General features: G+C 41.6%; 1 protein-coding gene across 1 annotated transcript; it reads right to left on the bottom strand.

Annotated features, from left to right (window-relative positions):
• Nucleotides 1-27,528, bottom strand: LOC140856412 (uncharacterized). The gene is made up of 8 exons (XM_073253594.1): nucleotides 27,359-27,528; nucleotides 6,361-6,423; nucleotides 1,429-1,949; nucleotides 1,147-1,350; nucleotides 952-1,044; nucleotides 690-791; nucleotides 237-596; nucleotides 1-135 (listed from the first exon to the last, which is right to left on the bottom strand). Exons 3-8 carry the CDS (start codon nucleotides 1,612-1,614, stop codon nucleotides 58-60), a joined length of 1,023 nt encoding a protein of 340 aa, XP_073109695.1. The 5' UTR covers nucleotides 1,615-1,949; nucleotides 6,361-6,423; nucleotides 27,359-27,528; the 3' UTR covers nucleotides 1-57.

Below are 27,528 nucleotides of genomic sequence, written 5' to 3'. Positions count from 1 at the left end.
CATTACAATCAAGAGTAATATAAATAAATATAAGAATACAATAAAAATAAAATAATGTCAACCCGCAGGCGGATGGTCGTCGCTGTCTCCACGTGACGTGCCGCTGTCTCGACGGGTGCCTGATGTACTAGGAGCCTACAAGAAACATATCAAAAGCATGATTTACATATCTATAAATAAAAATATATAAATCATTAAATTAATATAAAAATATATATTTAATAATATGTGTTTACCTGAGATGGGTCATACATCTCTAATAAAGATGTAAGCCGATCAATCTGTCCCCTCATGGCCTGCATCTCGGCACGGCTCTGTCGCATCTCCTCCATCTCAGCGGCACGACTCTGTCTAATCTTCTGTATCTCTGCTTCGAGTCTGCGAACACGTGAATCCTGAGTATCTGCTGCAGCATGCTGCATATATCTACTAACCTCAGATAACTGAGTGGGGGTGACTCCTACTCCATAACCCCTCACTCGGCCGTAGCGCTCTGATCCCATCAACTCTGTGAACACCTCGGCCTCGATACGGCTCTGCTGCGTAGATGCTGCGGACTCGTCGTCACGCTCCGCAATGAGAGATGTAGCCCTCTCCTGTATTTATTTTGAAAACAAGAGTTATACATTAATAGCTAACAAAATTAAATTAAAATCATTGCAAAAAATAGAATATTAATAATGCCGTACATATAAATCTCTCAACTCATCTCGAACAAAAGTACCATCCTGATGAGTATGAGTCATCCGGTAAAACTCCACTTGACCGGGTTCCCTCCCATGCTCATCCACCTACACAAATAATTTCAATTTTAAGCAAACAGTTATAATAATTTAAAAAAATATATGAGTATCATGATACATACATGGTCCACGATACATAATGATAATAGTTATATAAATATTTTAACATAAAAATTAAAAGTTAATTATGAAAGTTTAAGGAACATACAAACTCCTGTCGGAGTCGTTCATAACTCTTCAACCCCGATGTATGAGGAACAGACTGAGCTGCTCGTGCAGCTCTACCAATAGCAGAATAAGTCTGTAAAATAAAGTAAAGAACTTGTTATATGTATAATATATAATAAAAATTAATATTTTTATAAAATATTTAGAAAAAAAAGATAATGAGCAGATAATATACCTGTGCCCTCTCGGAGAACCAATAATGAACCAACTCCATCCACTGATGAGGGGGTACATCAGGAGGACAATTCCTAGCAACCTCCTCCTCTGTCATACCCTGTCTCATATAGTCCTTCTTCAATTGTGCTCTATATTCTTTCCATTTGCGGTTGAGAGACTTCATTACAAAATCATGAGTGGATGGAGGGAGAACAAACTTGCTCTATAAAAAAAAAATTAAATGAAATAAATTATATAAGTGATTAACAATTAATATACAGTATGAACATCAATTCATTACCTCTATAACTCGGAGGAGCTCAACTTTATACGTTGGAAGCATGTCATTCCATTTTGCATAGCCCAACGGACATAGCTGAGGCCTCCGAGCAACAGTCCCCAAAAATGAAGTCAATAAGCAGGCAGCTTTCTTAATTGGCTGACCTAGCTGATTGCACTCCACAATAATTCTCTCGCCCTCACGCATCTGCCACACATCTCGTACTACTGTGGGTCCACGTCTAAGGCGTACTCTCCCGGATCCGTCTGCAAAAAGTACATAAAAGTAACTATATCATAAATATACATAAAATGAAATAAAAATAAAATTACATGAAAGACAATATATATCCTGCACGTGTATCTCATCATCTGGCTGATGAACAGGAGGATCGTGCTGTGCTGATGATGAAAGACAGGGCTCAGAATGCTGTGCAGCTGAACTGGCCTCAGGCTACTGTGCTGAAAAAGACGTACCGGCCTCTGTCTGTGAAAATTGAAACTGCACACCAGCATATCATCTCTTGCGACGCATGATGTCACCTAGTATTTATATAAATAAAAGGTAGAATCAGTTAATATATGAAATAAAATAACACAATAAGTAATGCAAAATATATACATCATAAATAATTATTACCAGTAACAATCAAGCAGTAGTGTTTCCTTCAAATTCTGTTCTAACCAATGTCGTCGTAGCATTTAAATCATCAGCTGGCACAAAATTGTAGGGCATACATTGTGTATAAGTGTCATCATCATCATCCTCCACTTGGTTTTCCATATCATATAAATCTCTAGGTTTTATTTTGATGACAGTAAACCAATCCTTATCTTTTGCGTCTTGTATATAAAATACTTGACGAGCTTGAGATGAAAAAATGAATGGGTCATCCTTCAATAACACACCAGTGTGTATCAACCTTGAAAAATTTACAAGTGTAAATCCATTTGCATCTTGTTTCAAACCCCATGGTGAGTTTATGTCTATCCAATCACATCTAAACAATACTACTTTAAATTTTCTATAATAATCCAACTCATAGATATCTTTAAGTGCATCATAATAGGATTTTCATCTGCTTCCACCATAACACCGCTATTCTGTATTTTTCTAAATTTCTTCCATTCTCTAGTATGAAATTTAAAGCCATTAATTATGAAACCGTTATATCTATTCACAATCTTGTTAGGTCCTCGAGCAAGAGCTATTAGTTCATCTGAATTATTTGTCTCCATCATCTTTGATACCTAAAAAAAATGATATGACGAAGTACTGTTGAGTTATCTGATATTAAATATGTATCAAAAATTAATGTATCACATAATTAAATATAAATCACACCTGATTCGAAAGCCACATAGGGAATAACTCGACCAACCATCGCTGTTCAATCCTTGCGTTAGGACGAATGTTATGATTGGCTCATCTCTGATAAATTAAAAATTTACTGTATAAAATATAAATATATCATTTAGAATATTATATCTAATATAAAATTTAAATTTTGATGTCATGCCTTAAATATACTAACCTGCGATGGTCAGATATTATGTCACTATGAAGTAACACATAACGATGTGCTTGTGCTAAGGATTTTTGATCAAGTACAATACTTTCAGCTCTTCCAAGAATTTTCCAGCAGTTAAGAACTTATACAGTTCTGCATTCTCCACAAAGTCATTATACCGTTGAGGTCGACTAAAAATAGTCTCTACACCTTGAAGATATCTTGAACAAAATGTCAAACATTCATCCGCAATATATGCTTCAGCAATCGAGCCTTCGGGATAGGCTCTATTTCGCACATAATCTTTAAGACGCATAAGATACCTTCAAAAATTAAATATTTATTAAAATATTAGTATGCTGTTGTTTCTAATAAAATTATCAAAAGATTTAAGGTTTGCAATAATACCTCTCAATAGGATACATCCATCTATAATGTACCGGTCCACCAACTTTAACTTCTGAAGCTAGGTGAATGAGGAGATGTACCATAATAGTGAAGAATCCAGGAGGAAAAATCTTTTCCATCTGGCAAAGTGTAATTGTAATATCAGATTCTAACTGATCAAGTTCTCGAGGATCAATAACTTTTGAACATAATGCCTTAAAGAATGACGATAATCGAAGTATAATTGTAACAACTTATTTCGGCAATGACGATCTTAAAGCTATTGAAAAATATCTTGCATCAATATGTAACCATCATGACTTTTAAGATTTGAAAGTTTTCGATCCTTTAGATGCACACATCATGAAATATTTGATGCATATCCATCAGGTACCTTGATACTTTTCAGAACTCCTAAAAAATTACCCTTTTCTCGAGCAGACATTGTGTAACATGCAGGAGGCACATACATTCTATCATTAGCAAGCATTTTAGGATGAAGTTTCTGTCGGATACCTATTTCTTTTAAATCAAGACGTGCCTTCATGTTATCTTTGCTCTTTCCATCAAGGTTTAAAAATGTTCCAAGTAAATTATCGCAAACATTCTTCTCTATATGCATGACATCAAGATTGTGCCGAATAAGATTATGTTTCCAATAAGGTAAGTCAAAAAAGATACTTCATTTTTTCCATAAATATTTACTGGGCTGTTGTGTAGATGCTATCTGTGTGTCTTCCTCATTTTCATCCTCGAAATAATTGTCTGGATCTTGAAACACCTCTGCATCTATAGTACTGATACTGACTTCCTCTGGTAACCCTTCGTGCACTGAGCTTTCAACATCATCCCTTCCTCTTTTTTTAGAGGACTTTGAGTGCTTACCATAGCTGTAATTGATGCCATCCATTTGTCTATGAACATCAGTTCCAGAAGGTGGAATAGGGGCACATCCCAATTTTATAGTACCATCAAACAAATCTTTCTGAAATCGAAACGGATGATTTGCTTCCAACCATCGACGATGTCCCATGTAACAAAATTTACCTCCATGTTTTAACCAAATTGAATGTGTTTAATCTCCACAACAAGGACATGCGACCTGTCCCTTTGTACTCCAGCCAGATAAATTGGCATATGCTGAAAAATCATTAATAGTCCATAACAAAGCTGTCCGTAGTTTAAATATTTGGCCGTTGGAAGCATCAAATGCATCAATACCCTCCCACAACTGTTTCAATTCCTCTATTAAAGGCTGTAGGAAAATATCAATATCATTGCCTGGACCCTTATCTCCTGGAATAACCATTGACAAGATAAGTGATGATTGTTTCATGCACATCCACGGTGGCAAATTGTAAGGTATCAAAATGACTGGCCAAGTGCTGTAGATAGAACTCAGAGTCCGAAATAGATTGAAGCCATCAGAAGCTAAGCCAAACCTAACACTGCGAACATCAGAGGCAAAATCAGGATGCCTATCATCAAATACTTTCCATTGAAGACTATCTGCTGGATGTCTCAACATTCCATCCTTTGTACGTCCTTCATCATGCCATCTCATTGATGAAGCTGTTTTTGATGATGCATAAATCCTTTTCAATCTAGGTATAAGAGGAAAGTAACGCAATACCTTTGTCGGTTTCTTTTTACTCCGCGTTGCATCCAATTCATTCAGTACATCATCTCGATCTTCTTTTTGTGTTATCCATCTTGAAGATCCACATATATTGTATGACTCTTGATTAGCATTTTCACCCCGATATAACATACAATCTTTCGGACAACTATGAATCTTTTCGTATCCAAGATCCAATTCCTTTACTACTTTCTTGGCTTCATAATACGATGGTGGTAAACGAGTGCTTTCTGGAAATGCATCCTTTAATAACTTGAGCAGCATGGTAAAATTCTTTTCAGACCATCCATTCAAATATTTTATATGAAATAAATATACAAGAAAAAAAATCTTAAAAAATTTCGTACAACCCGGATATAATTCTTCATCTGCATCTTTCATTAAGGTGTGATAACGAGCTGTCTCATCATTAGATGTATGTATAGGCTCCTCAACATGCATACGTTTCGTATGCGTACATCCATCAAACGTCCCAACTGTTTCTTGTATACTACTGGATTCTCCTAAATTTTGAACACCAAATCCAAAAGCATCTGTGATCAGACCCCTTATATCATCATCTCTTGCAGAATTGTCTTGTAGGCTAGTGGATCCAAAATGAGTCAGGGGTTGGTTACATGATGATGGTAACATACATTCTCCATGAAAAATCCAGTCGGTATAACCTCTTAAAAAATCATTTCATACCAAATGTTCTTCAACAATTTGTGGATCTAAAGAAGAACTATTTACACATTTCCGACATGAACATAAAATCTTTCCATTCAAACTACTTTTCTCCATACCAAATTTAATGAAGTCATGAACTCCATCTAAATATTCTTTACTATTCCTTGGTTTATTTATCCAACTTTTGTCCATTGTAGGATAAAAATGACCGAACTTGCAATTTATCTAAAAATAAAAAAAATTATACAATCTATATTAATGTAATGAGTAAAAAATATCAGTCATTTCATAAAATTCAAAAAAATAACAGCTAGATAAAGTTTACATAGTAAATGCTTGCTATCATCAACTAATAGGTAAAGAAGGTCCTATTCCATTCAGAAAATGCATTAATTCTATAGGTCAATTACAGAAATCAAATGATATGCAACAAGAGTCGAAAAAAATTTCGGCAGTATTTTTTCTTAGTTCTCCCGTATAGAGAGAACAAAAGAAAAATACCATCCGAAATTTTTTTCGAACCCTCAGCATACTATTTGATTATGGTAATGACCTATAGAATTACTCATATTTTTCAAACTGTCCATACTGGACAATCAATTGATCAATGTACATAATTCTTTTACCCGTACAAAAATAAATAAATATACGGATACAATAGAATATGTACATTAATCAAAAGATGGGTCTATATTTCTATGCAATGCAATTTTTTTAAAATTAATTCATAATTAACTTGATTTAATACCTGATATTAACTTGGGGAGTAACGGACAAAGAAACTTGGCCCAGCTTAATCCAGATGCTTAGTCTTCATCAGCCACGAAGATAAGAATAACGTAGGCCACACGATATCAGGATCCAGCCACATAACGAGTGCCACATGTCAGATAAGCAATCAATCAGGATTCATGAAACTATGAAATTATCCATTCATCAACCATGTATCACAACCTTAATTAATTGTACTATATATTTTCGGGTGAACCTCATAGAGAGATACTAAAAGGGTGTGGTTGTAAATTGATCTAACTCTATATCATTTATTTTATGCTATACATATTTACCATATTTGATAATTTAGGAGAGGTGTGGATGAGGATGATCATGACTTATACGTTCGCTCAACAAGTACATATGAACCAACCATCATTCGATATTAGATTTTTTATTTGCTTGTCATTATCTTTAAAAGATCTCAATATTATTCTGGTTATGTGCTATCATGTGCTGGTTTTCTGTTCTTTTTTATCCCTCTTTTTAGATCATGAAAAACTTATTACACCAACCAGATAGTGACCTACTCAGTGTTTTATGTAGTTAAGCCAGTTTTTATAATTAATTTTTCAAATCATGTCGAAACAATCTTTAAAGTAACTGTTGCATTGATCTTTAAAGAATCTTTAAAGAAATTGAAAATATAGAATGTTAAGAAAAATTTGGTACATTGATCTTTAAAGTAAGATCAACAAAACTAACACTACAAAATAAAGGTTAGGAAGGTCTGGTGCGTTTATCATAACACAATGCATGCTCAGCACACACCAATATAGAAAGGTACACAACATTGTTACAAGCTACACCACCAGAATGCCAAAAATGCTACTGAAAATATTTTTTTTTTCTTTGTGCACAGGCCACTTTTAATTGCTTCCTAGAAGGAAATACACAGGATCTGACTAACCAGGCATGATTCTTAAACCATCTAATTAATTTAATACATTAAACCATGCTAAGAACATGTGTTCAATACTTATAAATGGGGCATGCACATGCAGAATACACTACACAACAAAGCCTCCGATACAGATTAATATATTAGCAATGCATTGGAAATACTGCAGCAGGCTCTTCTCTTACTAAAAGCTACCTTCGCTAGTAAATCTATATAGCGAGAGTTGATGTCAAGAGGACTCTATAGACAATTGTAAGAACTCAATAATCCTACTTTGGTGCATAGAGCCAATCCATATGTATGGGAGGAATAGCTGATAAGGTAAAGGAGGGAGATTGCATACACTTGTCACAAATAGGCCTAAATATGCATAATGGATGTCATTATCCATTAACTGATCTTTTAATAAACCATAAATTTATTAAATAGTGCATCCAAGGTTTTGTAAGTTAACATTATATTTGTATCTATATTAATAAATTTATTATATTAAAATATTTATATAATATTAATATATATTGATATTATATTAATATGATAAATTGTTATGATCTAATATTTTATTAGAATAAATTAATATTATATTTATATTAATATAAAAATAATATTATTATATATAAAAATTTGGGAGCAAAAATGTATAATTTTATATCTATTAAGGATATAATGGATATTCTATATAATTTTTTTCAAAAAAATAAATATTCAATCAAACATAAATCACTCATTCCAATCAAATATATCAAAATTATATTATTAAAAAATATTTTTTTAATAATTTAATTGAGAAAAAAAATTCTGACAAATCAAACGAATCTTTAGTGATCCGATTTGGGTGATAAAACACCACTTGAATTCCTTTACCGAGCGAAGATGATGCTGGCCGCGGCACCAGTGTACCATCTCTGAGCTCCGATCTATCAACATCAGGTTTCGTGCCCCCACCAAGGTTGGGTAGTTTTCATGCCATGGACTACATTGGAGAGGCCATAACCCAGCAGCGAGGCATGGGAGCTCATGGATGAAACGAACACAAGCTTGTCAGGGCACGGCTCTGAGATGAGAAGACCGAGATGCAGCCACTTAAATCAAGGTTTGGTACTTCATGTAGAGGTAAGCCTAGGGGTTGAACCGGCCAGTGTCATGAGCCATGGTTTGGGGGATTACAGCGGAGCGGTGGCGGCAGCGGCTGTGCTAACGGACAGGAAGGGGCCGGGGGTGGAGATGATGGGGGAAGAAGGATGGCAGAGCAGTGTGAGTCCATGGTTCTAAAAGCTCCTAAGAAGAAGAGAAGAGGAGGAGGAAGAGATCTCACCTGACCACGGGAGCGAGGGAGACAAGGGCGAAAAGGCGGCTTGGGAGCGCATGGGAAGATTGGGGCGATAGGGCTGCTCTGAACCAGTGAACCGGGCACTGAATCTGGAAGCCCGTTAGATCACCGGGAGGGGGGAGAGGAGGAGGGCCGGTGCGGCGTGGACGGCGGGTGCGCTGCCGGTGGCGGAGATGGGGTCGGCGGAGGAATGGGTGGAAAGGAGCGGCAGTAGATAGATTAGGGCACGAAAAATTGGGGGTATTAAACGAACCTAACGACGCTTTCTAGCATCGTTAAATAATGACGTAAAAAAGCATCGGTATTTTTTTTATTTAACGACGCTTTTGCTAAAAGCGTCGGCATTGACAGTGCTCAAATTTTACGACGCTTTTAAGCATCGTTAATAAATGACGCTTTTTTAAAAGCGTCGGCAGGTCAGCGCAACCTGCCGACGCTTTCCAAAAGCGTCGGCAAAAAAAGGTCGGTAATACACAGTTTTCTTGTAGTGACGCGTGCGCGGTGAAAAATATTTGATTCATGATTTTTGATCATCTATCTTTTCTACCGATATATGCTTATATTCATGCAAGTATGCAAGTATGCATTCTCCAACGGGTTTTTGATTTTTCTTTTTTTTTTTATATATTTTCACGAAAAAGGAGGTTGAGCCATTCTGTTGGGATATGCCGACCGGTCCCTCTCACGCTGACTCACCGTCGGGTCCGCCTGACCAGTGCCTGACTCTGCCGACCGACGACTACCGACACCGACCGACCGACCGAATATATGTCAGTCGGGCAGACCCTCTCCGCTCTCGACTGGCCGAACTGTAGAGCCTGATATTCGACTCTCGCAATGCGTCCGACTGACCATTGGAGGGTCCCTGGGTGTTCACCCGACATTCCTCAACCAGGCACCGACATACAGTCGGTCGATCGCTTTAAATGCCGTACGACTGTTGGAGACTATCTGCCCTGACAGCGGCGTGCGGTGTAGACATCCTGGGGCATTATCCTACCTAAGACGTGGGTCAACCCTAACGATTTGACAGCCCCACGGTGACTCTGACAGTCTTCGGCGATTTGACAATTCTCCCATTGTTTGCGCCATTAATGACGGCGCCATGCCGCACCCTACTATAAAATGGGAAAGGCAACAGTGCTGAAAGAGATTCCTTTTCAAGGCCCTAATTCTCTCTCTCTCTCTCTGAGCTCCTTGATTCTTTTCTGCTGTTGCCTAGTCTCCTCTCTGACTTGACCATCGGAGGGTCCCCGCCGGAGCCACCTCCGATCAGTGCAGACTTCTTTTGCAGGCGCTCGCTCCCGACGACCAGACGGTGAGGGGATTGGCTGCAACAGATTTGGCGCGCCAGGTAGGGGGCGGCAGGAACAAGGATTGCGACCCCCATAGAACTCAAGACATCTTTTCGAGATGACAAGAACCAGAGCTCAGCGGTCGAGGGTCACCGGATCGGCGAGGCACTCTTCCCATCGGGAAGAGGCCTCTCCTCCACCCTCCATGGCGGAATCTAGCTCTCCGCATCCTGTGGTGACCACGGAGGCACAGATCGCGACGATTGTGTGGCAGATGACCGTGCTGATGGATGCGGTCAAGAGCCTTCAACAGCAACCAACCCGGTTGCCGCACTCGCCGGTAGAGCAACCGGCGGCACACCCGATGCCCTCCAGGAGCAGCCGCTGGCGCCTGCGTCAGTCTCCGTCTCCTCCTCGGGAGCAGCTGTTACAGCACTCCCACCGAGAGGAGGAGAGGCAGCCGCGGCTTGATACCCATCAGTCTCGACGATCGACTCCTTCCCAGCTGGAACGGGCAAGGAAGGAGAAGCGGCCGCGAACGCCATCCGCCTCCCTCTCAGAGTCATCGGGAGACTCCACCTCTGGGGTCTTTCAGCACCGACGACTACGAACGCAGGTTCGAAAAAATTGACCGTCGGCTTACCCAGCTGTAGGTGGACGGACAGAAGTCCTCGAACGACGTCGACTTCTAGACCATCCAACCTCTCCCCCGACTCATCCTCGACGAGCCGATTCCTAGTCCGTTCAAGATGCCCCACGTAGAGCCTTACGACGGCTCCACCGACCCAATTGACCACCTAGAGAACTACAAGGCTCTCATGATGATCCAAGGGGCGACCGATGCCCTCCTTTGCATCGGCTTCCCCGCCACACTCCGCAAAGCTGCCAGGGCCTGGTACTCCGGTCTTCATCCAGGAAGTGTGCACTCCTTTGGACAGTTTGAGCATTCTTTTGTGGCCCACTTCAGCACCAGCCGGAAGCCACCACAAACTTCGGATAGCCTTTTTTTCCTCAAACAGGGAGAAAATGAGACGCTCCGATATTTCGTGACGCGATTCAACATGGTCACGCTCGAGGTTCGGGACCTCAATGAAGATATGACCATCTCAGCCATGAAAAGAGAGTTAAGGGGGTCTCGATTTACCTACTCTTTGGACAAGACTCTCCCCCGGACATACGTCGAATTGCTAGAGCACGCGTACAAATACATGCGCGCAGATGAAGGAGCTTCCGATCGAGGTCTGACCGAGGCCATGGGTCCGAAGGAGAAGCGAAGGAAGGGTCGGACCCCTACCGAGCCTAGCAGGCCCCCGACCGACAAACCAATCTCACCCCAGCAACGGAGCCAATGGTCGCCTCGACGGTGGAGTCCGAGGCCGACGCACCCCAGGTATGACTCCTATACTCCTCTCTCTGCTCCTCGTGCATAGATTTTGATGGAGATCGAAGGGGAGGAATATCTGCGATGGCCTCCACCTTTGAAGGCAAAGGGCCTCGACTGACGAAAGTACTGTCAATTCTATCAGGGCCATGGCCACAATACCGAGCAGTGCATCCAACTCAAGGATGAAATCGAGGCCCTAATAGGTCGAGGGTATCTCGATAAATTTTGGAGGAACCCGTCGACTCTACCCGTCACCGACCGGTGACCCCAGCCAACTGAGGAAGCTACGAATAACCAGCCTACGGTCGGGGTCATCAACATGATCTCCAAATGACTGGGCCCAGGGACGACTGCTGGAGGGGAGCCGACGAAGAAGCTGCGCGAAGATGATGTAATTACTTTTACGGATGAAGATGTTTGGGGAGTCCAAACTCCTCATGACGACGCTGTTGTTGTCTCGACAACGATAGTAAATTATGATGTAAGAAAAATCTTTGTAGATAATGAAAGTTCGACGAATATTTTGTTTTACTCGATCTTCTCCCGGATGTGACTGTCGGCTGACCGGCTCAAGAGAGTTTCTACACCCCTGATAGGCTTTGCTGGGGATGCTGTCACGGTGGAAGGAGAAATTACTTTGCCCATGACGGCTGGAACCGGACCACGACAAAGCATAGTCTACTTGACCTTTGCGGTCGTCCAAGTACCTTCGGCCTACAACGCCATACTTGGAAGGCCCGGACTAAACTCCCTCAGGGCGATAGTCTCGACGTATCATCTGCTGGTTTGGTTTCTGACCAAAAATAGAGTCGGGGAGATGCGCGGGGATCAACAGCTCGCTCGGCGATGCTTCCAGATCTCTGCTCAAAGCGACGAATCGAAGGGCTCCCTGACGGTCGACAAGTTGGACCAACGGGAAGTGGAAGAACGGGGTGAGCCGCCCGAACAGCTTGTCCCCATCCCGATAACGGAGAACCCCAAACGAATAGTATGGGTCGGGTCTCAATTATCCGACCCCGGGCGACGGCAGCTAGTGAAGCTGCTGAAGGCCAATGCCGACGTATTCGCTTGGTCGGCAGCGGATATGTCGGGCATCCCCCCAGAGATGATGACTCACCGACTCAACATCGACCCAGCAATGAGACCGGTGAGGCAGAAGAAGCGATCTTTTGCTCTCGAAAGACAGAAGGCCATCGACGAAGAAGTGGACAAGCTACTCGAGGCGGGCTTCATCAGAGAGACCACGTATCCCGATTGGCTCGCCAATGTGATCATGGTGAAGAAAGCCAACGAGAAGTGAAGGATCTGCATCGACTACACTGATTTGAATCGGGCCTGTCCGAAGGACAGCTTTTCACTCCCGAAAATTGATCAACTGGTAGATGCGACGTCCGGCTATCAACTGCTCAGCTTCATGGACGCCTTTGCTGGGTACAACCAGATCTGGATGGCATCGAAGAACGAAGAGCACACGGCTTTCATGACCGCCAAGGGCTTTTACTGCTACAGAGTAATGCCCTTCGGGGCTACCTACCAACGATTTGTCAACAAAGTCTTCAAAGACCAAATCGGATGCAATATAGAGGTGTACGTGGACGACATGCTGGTAAAGAGTGCGCAAACTCCAGATCACGTGCAAGATCTCGAGGAAACCTTCCGCACTCTACGACGACATCGGATGAAGCTAAACCCAACTAAATGCGCCTTCGGAGTGACTTCGGGGAAGTTCCTCGGGTTCCTCGTTTCGCAACGAAGAATCGAGGCCAATCCCGAGAAGATCAAAGCAATTATCGATATGCGACATCCGGACAACAAAAGAGAGGTGCAGCAACTCAACGGAAGGATCATCGCACTCAGCCGATTCATCTCTCGATCGGCTGAAAGATGCCTCCCGTTCTTCAAAACTCTGAGATAGGTGAAGGACTTCTCTTGGTCGGATGAGTGCCGACGGGCCTTTGAGAACATGAAAAGGTACCTGACCTCTCCACCGCTGCTTGTAAAGTCGGAAGTCGAAGAGACGTTGTACCTCTATCTGGCCACTTCTCCTGAGGCGATTAGCTCAGTGCTCGTCCGAGAGAACGAGAGCCGAATCCATCAACCTATATACTACACCAGCAAAGTGCTCCACGGTGCTGAAGCTCGGTATTCAAAGACGGAGAAGATGATATTCGTCCTGATCGTATCTGCACAACGACTCCATCCGTATTTTCAAGCGCACGTCATTGTGGTCCTCACCGACCAACCCCTGAGGGTGATATTGCGCCGCCCCGACACATCGGGATGACTGACGAAATGGGCAATGAGGCTCAGCGAGTTCGACATCCAGTACCGACCGCGACCTGCCTTGAAAGCCCAGGTCCTGGCCGACTTTATTGCGGAATGCCCGACAACCAATCGAGGATCGGAAGACGGGAGCTCCAAAGAAGTTGTAATCTCGGAGCCTGACCCCAGGTCTACCTGGGTGTTGCACATCGACGGAGCTTCCAAGGCTCGGGGAAGCGGGGTCAGGTTCCTGCTCACCAACTCGGAGGGGGTAGTCACTGAGTACGCCCTCCGATTCAACTTTAAAGCCACTAACAATCAAGCCGAGTATGAGGCGCTCCTCGCTGGCTTGAAGATGGCGAAGGAGCTTAGGATCGACAGCCTTCGAGTCTTCTCTGACTCCCAGCTGATTGTGGGGCAGGTCAAGGGCGAATTCGAGACGCGAGACCTGACTATGGCAAAGTATCTCCAGAAGGCGAAAGATCTCGTGGCACGCTTTGGATATTTTGAGATCTCCCACATCTCTAGGTTGGAGAACGCTCGGGCCGATGCACTCTCCAGGCTTGCGACTTCAGCTTATGACGCCTTGGATCGGATGTTCGTGGAGAATCTTAAGCAGTCAAGCATTGACAGGGCCGAGGAGGTGCTACAACTAGCGACCGAGCCAAGCTGGATGGATCCGATCATTCAGTACCTGACCGATGGAACTAGCCCTGAAGACCCCACGGAGGCCAAGCGGCTTCGATGGTCGACCTCCCAATACGTGATGATGGATGGCCGACTCTACAAAAGGTCATTCTCCCTCCCCTTGCTCAGATGCTTGGGACCGACCGATGCGGACTACGCGCTCAGAGAAGTACACGAAGGGATCTTTGAAAATCACTTGGGGGGCAAATCTTTGGCCTACAAAGTCCTACGGTAGAGTTACTACTGGCCTACCATGAGGAAGGATGCAGCTGAGTTGGTTCGAAAGTGCGAGCCGTGCCAGAGGTACGCCAACATACAACACCAATCAGCCAGCCGAATTACCCCTATTATCGCCCCGTGGCCTTTCACCCAGTGGGGGATCGACATACTCGGTCCTTTCCCTCCGGCATCTGGCCAGAGGAAGTTTATAGTCGTCGCCATTGACTACTTCACTAAGTGGGTGAAAGTCGAGCCTCTGGCATAAATCACCGAGCGGAAGATGGAAGACTTCGTCCAAAAGTCCATCATCTTCAGGTTCGGATTGCCGCATACCATTATCACCGACAATGGACGACAATTCGACAACCAGGACTTCAGAGACTTCTGTGCGAGATTTTATATCACGCACCGACTGACCTCGGTCGGACACCCACAGTCCAATGGTGAAGTCGAGGTGACCAACCGGACCATTCTGCATGGACTTAAAATCCGACTGAATGAAGCCAAAGGCCTCTGGGTCGAGGAGTTGAATTCCATCCTATGGGCATACCGAACGACACCCTGTGTCCCAATCGGAGAATCACCTTTCAGCTTGACCTATGGGACAGAGGCGATGATACCGCTCGAGATCGGACTACCATCGACTAGAGTCGAGCAATACCAAGAGCCGGACAACTTCGAGTGTCGGAGGGCCGATCTGGACCTCCCACCCGAACTCCGGTGCGAGGCTCAGCTTCGTATGGCTTCTTATCGACAGAGAGTAGCCCAATACTACAACGCCAAGGTCAAACCAAAGCTTTTCAGGCCTGGGGATCTAGTCTTGAGAAAGGCAGAAGTCTTGAAGCCTCTAGACCGGGGAAAGTTAGCTCCGAACTGGGAAGGACCCTACAAGGTAGCGGACACCTACGGGCCGAGAGCTTACCGACTGGAGACTCTAGAAGGGAACGCCATTCTCCGGATCTGGAATGCCAACAACTAAAAGTTGTACTACCAATGAACTTTGTATCCCCTCACCCGGAATACAAATTCAGTTTCAAAACTTTGGAGTCTGGAATCTCGACTCTGCGACTATGGGTCGGCGCTCGCCAGAAGTACGAGCCCCGACGTCCCGACTTGAGCCTAACATTCCACTAGGGACCAACGGCCCGATCGCCAACGATGCATCAGATGCTTGCGACGGTCGGTACATCCACGACAACGGGAGTTACACTCCTTCTGCAGACAAACCTTCGGGCAAAACGATCAGCTGACTCGCCGACTCAGCCCCGACCAAGAAAGCCCAAGCGCCAACGCAACCGATGTCGCGTTCGCAATTTACTGACTAGGTTACGACCGGTCGAAGGATATTTGGCTTACCACCATTTATCACACGGTGCGATGCATGTACCCGACCCAGATCTGGGTAACGGAAACTCGACTTATCATCGTTTTCTCGATTAAATGCGTCGGTCGCCATTCGACTGAACGCATCGAATGACACTTGACTATCAGATCCTATGGAATGACCCGGCCATCGAGCTATGTACGGAGGACGGTCGACCTTTGACTCGATGTATGCACCCAACTCACGTTCGACTTAAGCTCTCGACCGTTGGGTCACGCGACAGCTGGGAGGCCGATCCAAAGTCGGAATTCGCTCTGCCTTTGCCGCAGCATGCGCTACCGACTATCTCAGATCGTTATCTGGGATCCTACCGAACGTCCTAACTGGTACGTTGCGCTTGCGACTTAAGCGTTCAAAAAGTATTTCGGCGAATCACACAAGACATATCTCAAGATACATACAGAGGAAAAGGTCAAAGTTAAAAAAACTTTGATTTCATTAAAGTTCGGGCTAAGTTTACAAAGTTAGGCCGAAGCCTGATTACAAGTATGATTGAACAAAAGTGAAAACAAAAGACCGACTAATCTTCGGAGTCGGCTTCCTCCACCGAGCGAAGATTGGGGACAGTCGGCATATCCACTCGGGCTTCAGGAGTCGGAGCCACTTCGGCAGTCGGAGCCACCTGACCTTCGGTAGTCTGGTCTGCGTCGGCTTCGGCTTCCACTACGGTGGTGCGATTTTTCGATGACGGGTCAGCCGTCTCCTTTTCAGCTTGAGCCTCCGACTCTGGCAGGACGATGCTACTGAGGTCGAGCTCCGGATACAAGTTTCGGATGGCTTCCCGAGCATCCTCGTACCCCACTCGGTACGAAAGGAAGCCGCTCTCCAGAAGGTCTTCTCGGTACTCCTCGGAGTCGCGAAAGTCCTCCACGGCCCGACCCATGGCTTCCTTCGCCGACTCCGCCTCCGCCCTAGCGATGTCCGCGTCGGCCTGAGCGGTGGACAGGTTCTCTTCAGCCATAGCAAGGATCTCCCAGATTGCGGCACGTGGCGACATCTGGGCCCTCTTTCGGCCCGACGGTTCGACGCATCTGCCCTCAGATCGGGCCACGTCACCTCCATCCGCCTGAGCGGACCCGACCCAATGGCCACCTGTCACGCGGCGAAAAGACCGTGGCATTTCGCATTCCCGAAAGGACAGCGGAAACGGCGGTTTCCATTCCTAACGGGACGGGATGCCTGACACCGATGGGACGGGACGTCCGACCCCGATAGGACGAGATGCCTGACACTGATGGGACGGAACGTCCGCCCCCAACGAGACGAGATATCTGACACTCGTAAGTCGCCTGACACCCCACCAACCAATGGTACGGTCGTCGGAGTGAGAACTTAATGCGGTGGATATCCACTCCTTTCGCCCGACGCCGTCGCCCGTGCAAGGATGCTGGCCAGCACACCATCCAACTCAGGGGTGGAGGGGGGCAACTGTTGGGATATGCCGACCGGTCCCTCTCACGCCGACTCACCGTCGGGTCTGCCTAACCAGCGGCCGACTCTGCCGACCGACGACTGCCGACACCGACCGACCGAGTATACGTCGGTCGGGCAGACCCTCTCCGCTCTCGACTGGCCGAACTGTAGAGCTCGATATCCAACTCTCGCAATGCGCCCAACTGACCATCGGAGGGTCCCTGAGTGTTCGCCCGTAATTCCTCAACCAGGCACCGACATACAGTCGGTCGACCCCTTCAAATGCCGTACGACTGCTGGAGACTATCCGCCCTGATAGCGGCGTGCGGTGTAGCCATCCTGGGGCATTATCCCACCTAAGACGTGGGTCAATCCTAGTGATTTGATAGCCCCGCGGTGACTCTGACAGTCTTCGGCGATTTGACAATTCTTCCATTGTCTGCACCATTAATGACGGCGCCATGCCGCGCCCTACTATAAAACGGAAAAGGCAACAGTGCTGAAAGAGGTTCCTTTTCGAGGCCCTAATTCTCTCTCTCTCTGAGCTCCTTGATTCTTTTCTGCTGTTGCCTAGTCTCCTCTCTGACTTGATCATCGGAGGGTCCCCGCCGGAGTCACCTCCGGTCAGTGCGGACTTCTTTTGCAGGCGCTCGCTCCCGACGATCAAGCGGCGAGGGGATTGGCCGCAACACATCCTTTATTTTATTTTATTTTATTTTATATTTTTTGAAAGATGAGCGATCTTTAATTTATTAATAAAAATATGTACAAGCTGGGTTAGTTGCCAGGGAATAAAAACATCCAGGGAAAGACATGATGCCAGAAAGGTTGGAAAGTACAGATAGAGGACAAATAGCAACCACGTAAGCAAAGATTCCCCGGATTCTTTAATTTTCACGCATATCCTGCACGTGGCCGCGTGAGGCAAAACGCCTGCGACTGAAAGGCATCGCAATATATACTAGATTGCTATGGGATTTTCCCAATGGTCAGATATGTATTTTAATTTTTTTAATTATATAAGATAAGTAGCATATATGATGGATTATATGAGTAATTTATGAGATGGGCTTATATAAAAATAATAAATTGGTAGGATTAAAATAAAATATAAGTAAATTGATGGTGATTTACGAACACACACACACATATATATATATATATATATATATATATATATATATATATATGTATATATATATATATATATATATATATATATATACATACATACATACACACATACATCAGTTTGATTTAAATTTGATTTTTTAAAATCAAAATCAAAATCAAATCAATTTTTTTAATTTTTAAAATTTTTAAATCAAAACCAAACTGAATTTTTAAAAAAAGATCCAAATAAAATTGATATTAGATATTCAAATCATTTTTGTAGTTTGATCGATTTTCTTGCACATTTTTTTGTTAGTCTCAATAAAACTAAATAAAGTCACCTCCTTTTGTTAGTCTCCATGAGATATGTAAAATTAACTTTTATTTTCTGCCATGATTTTACTTCTAAAGAATAATCTTTACTACAACTGATTGACGTTGAGACAATTAGTTTGTAGTTGCATCATGCATGTATCTACCATGTAAGATTTGTGGAATAAAGATTGATGCAGAGCATTTTAAAAAAAATGAATAAAATATTATAACTTAGGACTCTACCCAAAAAAGTAATGTTGTATGTATTATTCAGATTTCTGGATCCTTACGTGCCTCTCCTATTTAAATCCTAATATTCTCGTCAAACTGAAAATCTAAATTAATATAAATCCAATCACAGATGTCATAATCATTTCGTGCTCAATTGTAATGGACCTATATTATAGCGTTCCCTTGATCCATATAGTTATGGATCGGACCGGCTCTAATACTTCTGTATAAGTATTTAAGATTATTCTAATAAATAACTAGCATAAGACCAAACATACAAATGCATGGATCCTTACGTAAAAATAGCAGGATTCATCCATTGAAAGGAAGGCGGGCTGCAAAGACATGGATGAGAAGGCTAGAGAGAGAAGAGGCTTGTGTCTGTGTGTGTGTGTGTGAGAGAGAGAGACAGAGAGAGAGACATGGGATGGCCCCCCATCGTTGGAATTGTTAGATGTTTTCTTTTCAAGAGTTCACCGCACGTTTACCCATTCTTTTGGGTGTTTTTTTTTTTCCTAAGATACGTAATATATATACATGTATATCTATATATACATACACATGTACAGATTTAAATTATATTTTTCAAAATCAAAATCAAAATCAAGACAGTTTTTTTAATTTCTAAAATTTCTAAATCAAAACCGAATCAAATTTTAAAAGAAGATTCAAATCAAATTAAAATTAACGATTCAAACTATTTTTATTGTTTGATTGATTTTCTCGCACATCCTGAAAACGGTATAAGCTCATGGGAGCTCACCTTGCAGGACAAGGACCGGCGGTGACCATGTGACTAAGGTAAACGATAGACTGTTGACCATGTTTTGTCAAAGCGAAACGATAGAAAGAAAACTCGCTAATATATATCTAGTTTATTCCAACACTCACCTGCAGGTGCTTCTTCTAATAGGGACATATCCACGGAAACACAAAACAGGGGAATAGAGAGGCTCTTCATTAATAGGCCTCAGTCCTCCACTACTTTCTATTTCAGCCGAGTATAATCCCGAGTACCAACTTCAATCTTTCCGTTGCATTTCCTTTACGATTGGAAATCTCTCTACCATGTGATTGATAGTAGCACCTTTCCCTTCTTAATATATGTAAAGAACTTGTTTTGGTCTTTCTTCTCCTCCCCTTTCTATCTATCTTTCTAGATGCCATTAGCTATGGGTTTTCCATCCTTGCAGCTAGCTAGCAAAAGAACTGAAACATGAGTGTCTGTTTGTGTGTGGAAATTAACGAGGCAGGTGTTCCAGACAAAGGAGAGAGAAGACTTTACTTCACCACTCCCACTTGGGTTAATAGAGCACGCAAACGTAGCAGCAAGTCTGGTCGCTGGGATGCACGCGATGGGAAGCAGGAGATAAGTGACCTCGAAGGCAGGCCGCTTGGGTTCGTACAGTCTCTAATCTATATGCAGGGGCGATCCCCGGAGAAAAGAACCAAGTGGGCAATGAAAGAGTATACGCTACACCCAAGCCGCATTCCATCTGGGGTAAGCGAGTAGATAATTAACTTGATAAGCCTTCATTATTCAATAAATTAAATAATGAGTTCGTGAAATCAATTATCTACGAAGAGGGATGAACTACATGATCTGTAGTGTTTCTATCGATGCAGAGGCTAAATTAATGATGCTAGTTATACAAATATAAATATCAAAAAATGAATAAATTACAAGATTCTATATATAAACATTTAATAAATCAATCATATTTAATCTAGGTATATATTTAATAAATCAATCATATTAAATCAGACGTATGCATCAAGTTGTTTTAAAACAAACAGGTCCCTAGAAGCTTGCGTCCTAAAAAATCCGAATGATCTTGCAACAAACGACTGCCAATAATTTTGATTTCCTGCAGGTGAAGGAATTGGTTCTTTGTGTGATTTATTGGACTAAAGATTATAAAAGGAATGGGACCACATCCGGCGATGTAGGGCCGAGTAATAATCTTTCTTCGGAACCGGTCATGCAAGGAGAAAATCAAGTGGCGGAACTCACCGACCGTCCTCTCCCCAATCCGTCCGCTGAATTTCCAATGGATTCTTACTGGGAGCTTAGGAAAGATCCATGGTATTGGCTTATTGCAGAGATAATCAAAAATGAGTTCTAAATTACTGAACATGAAGAAGTGTTGTCTCCTGAGATTTCTTAGAAGCAGCAGTTTCAGTTTCTCTTACGATTCTATATATTTTTGTAATTTTTACTTCTCTTCTATGTTGTAACTTGTGCTATTTGTACTCTCTTCTCTTATTTGGTTTCTGAATAAAATTTGGTAATTGATGGGATTCACCCATTAATCTCTTTCCTCTTAAAAAAAAAAAACTCAATAATGTCATCTCCTTGTTCTTACCCTCCATGAGAGTACTCTTGGTACAATTAACTTTTATTTTCTCCCATTATTTTACTTCCAAAGAGTAAAATCTTTACTACAACCCATTGAGGTTGAGAAAGTTAGTTTGCAGTTGCATGCATCCACCTTATAAGATTTGTGGAACAAAGACTGACACAGAGCATTTAAAAAAAAAAAAAGACAAATAAAATGTCATACTTTACCCAAAAAAGTAAGGTTACCTGTATTACTTGAATTTCTGAATCCTTACATACCTCCCCAATTTAAATCCTAATATCTTAAATTTATATTAATCCAATTACAAATGTCATGTTCATCTTGTGCTCAATTGTGATGAATTCATGCTGCAGTATCTTTTGATACATATATTCAGGAGTGAGATCGGCTCAATACTTCTAGTTACAATTCAGAACTTCATCCAAAAAAATTAATTAAAAAATATTATTTTTATTTTTTGATTTTATATAAATATTTGAAATTTTTTTAATAAATAATTAATATGGAACTGGATATAAAGGAGCAGTCCTCGTATAAAGGTAACAGGAATCATCTGATGGAAGGAAGGGTGGGCTACGATGATGAGAAGGCTAACACACACAAACCTAATAGGGCAATCGGTCAAGCTCATACTGTGACAGGTAACTAAAAAGAATTAAAAATTATATTTCCAGTAGCACAATAAACTTGCGTGGCATTCGAGAAAATAAAACCTTAAAGAATACATGTCTCAGCTGAATAAGGAACATAAGACAAACCGATGTACATTTGGTACCAGACAAATAGCTACACGTTGGATAGCAACAAAAATTTAAAAAAAAAAAGAAAAAAAAAGCAAGTTGGACTGACATGAATTTTGGCAAGTAAAAACGATGGGAACATGTTTCTGCCACAGTAGTCATGTATTGAGATTAATCATCAGATTGAACTTAAAAGAAAAAGAAATGCAAAAAATTAACAGAAGTGTAAATTTTTTATAGAAAAATTATATATAGAAAATAGATGACACTGCTTATTACATACTCGTCCAAGAGATAGTTTCATTAAATGTATACCACATTCCACGATAAGACTACAAATGGATTAGATTGGTTCGTGATTTGATTTGAGCCGTTAAGATCCGATTCGAATCACTTTAAAACATCCATAGAGTCAGATTGAATTTTAAAATTGAATTATTTTCTAGGTTGAATGTAAGTTTATTAAATTTTAATTCAATCTGATTTAATTATTTATTTTTATGGATTGATTTGGAACTTTCGTTTAATGATCCATTCGAACTTGAACTGTACCCAGCCAGACCGGCCGAATTCATACCTATTATTCATATAGTGGTTCAAGTGAAGGAATATATGAGAAATAAGAGAGCCAAAAGGATTTCTCTCTTCCCCAAGCGAATCCAGTAGATGTGTTTGCCGCCTCCTCTTCATTTAATTTATGTCGTTTCTCTCTGAGTTAAGGAGGCATTTCTTATTACTGAACGAGTTCACTCCATGGCATCTGACCATGATGTTCTTTTTTGTTAAATTAAGCTCAGTGGATTTAGATAGCTAGACCTTCTCCAAGTTGGGAGGAATAATCGCCAACCGCGACAAAGTTTTTCTAGCATAGTTTTGGATAACACCAGTCCAAAACTTGATGATCATGACTAGCCTCTATTACCTTGGGGAAGAAAGTCCACACTGTTGTAGACTACTACCATACACACCAGAATGGTGAAATGATGCGAGGAAGAACAAGTAAGCTCGTGGGAGCTCCCCTTCTAGGAAATGTCGTGGGAAGTGCAATTATTGTTACAATTAATGTTTGCTTCTTGTTGAATCACACAGCAGACTGCTTGGATTTTTGTTTCCTCAAAAACTTGCCCCAGATTTCAGGTGGATTACACACACGCGCACGCACGCGCGCGCACACACACACACACACGAATGTGCGCTACGTGTGTGTGCAATGCTGAATATGAGGCATGCTGAATATGGCATGCTGTATTTGACATGCAAGAATGATTCACATCTTCTTTTATAACATCAACCATTTGATCAAATCTTGCATCAAAGTACTCCAACTTAATCTTTCCCCATCTAAGTACCCCAACTTTGTTGTTCCCCATCTAGAGATGGACTTTGAAGCATCTAGGGTGAATTATTCTTACAAGCCAGCCCCATCTGATAGGAGCTTTTCCTTCTCCCTTGCCTGTTGGCTCCCCATTGTCAAGGCTATGGCCTTAGAGACACACACTCTTATATATATCTAGGATCTAGAGGTAACGCCACCTCTCAACACACTCACTTGTGCTTCTTCTAAGGCATACACCAATTCACCAAAATGCCCAATCCCCGCGGCAACCCAAAACAATGGCTACTTAACAAGCATAGAAAGGCTCTTCATCTTCTTGAGGAGGTGATCAAAAGGTCATCATCACCAAGCAGCCTCCACATCAACGATAAATACTTGAATGATCTATTTAATCGTAGGCTCGAGGACCCCTCTGATGAGTCATTCGTTACTAGACCTCATTCCACTGTTTCTATTTCAACCTAGTATAAGCCACCAACTTCATTCTCTCCGTTGTATGTCATTTATGATTTGAAATCTCTCTAACATTTGATTAATACTATGAGAATCTGTGAGGATATGTATTTGATCCTACATCCGTTATTTGCTAAAAATATCTTAAATACTTATAAAGTATAAAAAAATTAAATAATATCTTTCAATTAGTTTTTTCAAATAAGATCCTAAATTATTATAGATACTACAAGCACTTTTTCCTCCTTGACATGCACCTTCTTCAGCTTTTATATGTGTGTGTGTGTGTGTGTATATATATATATATATATATATATATGCTCGCGTGTATTGCTTATCTCTTATTATATGCATGGATATACATACATACATATATAAGTATGTGTGTACATGCGCTCAAAAGAACCAGGTGATCCTGGATCTCAAAAGAACTTGGTGGCCTTTGATCTCCTCTCTTTTCTATCTATCTATCTTTCTAGATGCCATTAGTTATATATTGCCATCCTTGCAACAAAAGAACTGAAACATGTGTTTGTTTGTGTGTGGCGATGCAAAAGGTACATGGTACGTCGCTCATCCCGTTCCAATTAGAGGAAGATGGAAGCGTAGCAGTGAGTTTGGTCGCTGGGATGCACGCGATGTGAAGGAGATAACAGACCACGAAGGCGAGAAGCTTGGGTTTGTACGGCGTCTAACCTATATGCGGAGAGGATCCTCAGAGCAAAGAACCAAGCGGAGAGGATCCTTAGAGCAGAGAACCAAGTGCGCCATGAAAGAGTATACGCTAGACAAAAGCCGCATTCCAACGGGGGTAAGGGAGTACGTGAGTTGATAAGCCATCATTAGTTTTTGTGAAATCAATTAATTACAGAAAGGGATGAAGTACCAGTGGTGTCTTTATTGATATTGAGGCTAAAAGATGCAAGTAATAAAAATATAAATATCAAATAAATAAATAACAGAATGCCTTGCCTTGCCGTGCTGGCAAGGCATCATGCACCGAGTAATTGGCATGCTCCCTCCATTCATACATACACTAAAGCACCAGTGCATAAATTAAGCTCAACGAAAAGGCCATCTTTTACCGAAAAAGTAAAAGAATAAAAACGAAAAGGCCACGCAACACTACCGTGCATCTGCAAGCTTAAAAAAAGTCCAAGAGACTTTATAAGTTGTTCAGCCCATGAGACTTTATAAGATTTTGAACGGCAAATCTTGCAACAAACGAATGAATTGGCTCAAGCCTAATTATTTTGATTTCTTGCAGGCGAATGAATTGGCTCTCTGTATCATTTATAAGACTAAAGATTATAAAAAGAATGGAACGACATCGAGTGATATAGGACCGAGTAATAATCCTTCTTCAGAACCGGTGTTGCAAGCGGAAAATCAAGTGGTAGAACTCACCGACCTTACTTTCTCCGATCCGCTCGCTTCCATGGAGTTTGCAAGGGATGGTATCATGGATTGGTCCCCCAATCCGTTCGCCTCCACAGAGTTTGCAAGGGATTCTATTATGGATTGATCCCCCGATTTTTCAGATATATAGTCTGGTTTTGAGAACCAAGAACCGCTCTAAACTATTGAATATGAGGCCGGGTACATAAATTGAATTCAATGACGTCACCTGCTTTTCTTAATAACCTCCATGGAACTTTAGTACAAAATTTACTCTTAGCACATGGCTTAAGAATGGCTTAAGCATTATCATGGAGATATATGCTCTGTATTTTTTTTTTTCACTATTTTTTTCTCTGTTTTCTGATGTAATCTGTTTACTTTCTGTTCTTCTGTCTTACCGAACAGTACCCCATAAACAAAGGAAAAAAACATTACCAAAACTTTTATAGAAAATAAGGGTTTGCATGGTGAAACTAATTCTTCAAGTTGGGTTAAAGAATGAACGTGTAGACTATGTTGTACGCAGGGCTCTTTTCGTCAATTAAAGTGCGAAAATTGAAGCATAAAATTAATGAATGTAACAAAACTAAACAAAATTATGGGTGCAAAAATTTTCTAATCAGAATCATCTAAATTTAATGCAACATATAAATATTAAAAAGAACTTACTTGGGGTTTGTTTAGGAACTTTAGCTACCTTAGATTCTATCTAAAAGCTCAAACAAATCCCTGAGTTGGATTGTCCAGCTTCCTTGTTGAATCATCAATGAAAAACTAGGTGATTAAATAATTATCTGACCACAAATTTGATCGATTTAAAATGATTCTTCGATTAATTTTCATATTCGTAATCATGATTGTTGGAACATTCAACGGAAAAAATGTAATGCATCTGAAATAAAAAAAATTAAGCAAGCCTCTATAATTCAATAACATCCAACAAAATGGTAAGTGTTTCTAAAAAATCCTGCAGCATTCACGGATTGGGATGCTTATTAAAGTATGGCTCAATCAACCAAATACCTTCCGAAGGAAAAAAAGGTCTGTGAGCATCTTTTTATTCTTCCCATGGCCCAAGGCTAGGATTTAGGCAGACCCAAAGATGATGAGAGCTAAATGATCCAATAGGCTCGATTTTTGCAGGATCTTCAGTCTAATCCTTTGAGAATATCCAAACAAACACATAGATTTTAAAAAATTATATATATATATATATATATGAGAAGATTTGAATAAAGTCGATTAGATTTAGATTCAAATTCGATTAGATCAAAACTAGATAATGAAGATCTTACATCGATAATTTAAGCTATTGAATGCAATCTATCATCTTAAAACTACTTATATATTAAAAATTATATGATTTGAAGACTCCTAACCTATACATCAGATAATCAAAAAAATATATCTAATTTAATTTTATTTAAATTATCTAATTTTTAACTATCTCGATACATAGGTTAGAGATTTTCAGATCATATAATTTTTTATGTACAAATAGTTTTGAAGTAGTAGATTACGTTTAACGACTTGAATAATTGATATAGGATCCTTATTATAAAATTTTGATATGATTGGATGTGAGTCTAAACCTGTCAATCTTATTCTAACCTCACCCCCCCCCCCCCCCCACCCTCTCTCTCTCTCTCTCTCTCTCTCTCTCTCTATATATATATATATATATATATTACATACACCATCATGCTACGTGGGTTCAGCCACAAGCGTTGGTTATGGGCCGACTTGGACACAGTCTATCGCCATATTTTAGTACACAAGGAGTCATCAAAAAAGGACCATAAAATTGGGCATAATTCCGTATCATATGTACCATCTTAATAAATATACTCCCTTAGCATAAAAAACATACTTCATAGTTAGTATGAAAATAAGGGATGGATAACAGCCATCCACCAAATGCTTGCCCCCAGAATTTTACACCGGAATTTCCTTTCAAACCATCGGAAGCGCCAATTAGATGCAACAGAAAAACATTTCAAGCAAAATAACTCTCTACCGAATTGTAGGGCTTCCTAGGCTCACGTAAGCAAATAAAGAAATCGATCAAGAACCACAGACAGATCAAGATCGGCGTGAAAAGAGAGAGGTTTTGCAAGCACAGAGATTGGAATGATGGGGGCATACCAAGTGGTCCTCGGCGTCGTCCCGGACACAAGCAGAGTCGACGAGGAGCCCGTCGACGGCCTCGAAGGGGCCGTCGTCCCGCACCACCGAGCTCGCCACCTCCGCCATCGCGCTCTCTCTCTCCACCGCCGTTCCGGTCATCTGGTGATACAGACGTGCGAAAGGCTTCG

The sequence above is a fragment of the Elaeis guineensis genome, chromosome 3, assembly GCF_000442705.2.
Source record: "Elaeis guineensis isolate ETL-2024a chromosome 3, EG11, whole genome shotgun sequence".
Lineage (NCBI taxonomy): Eukaryota > Viridiplantae > Streptophyta > Magnoliopsida > Arecales > Arecaceae > Elaeis > Elaeis guineensis.
Note: the sequence above shows the minus strand (reverse complement) of the source record. Positions and strands in the feature narration are given on the sequence as shown.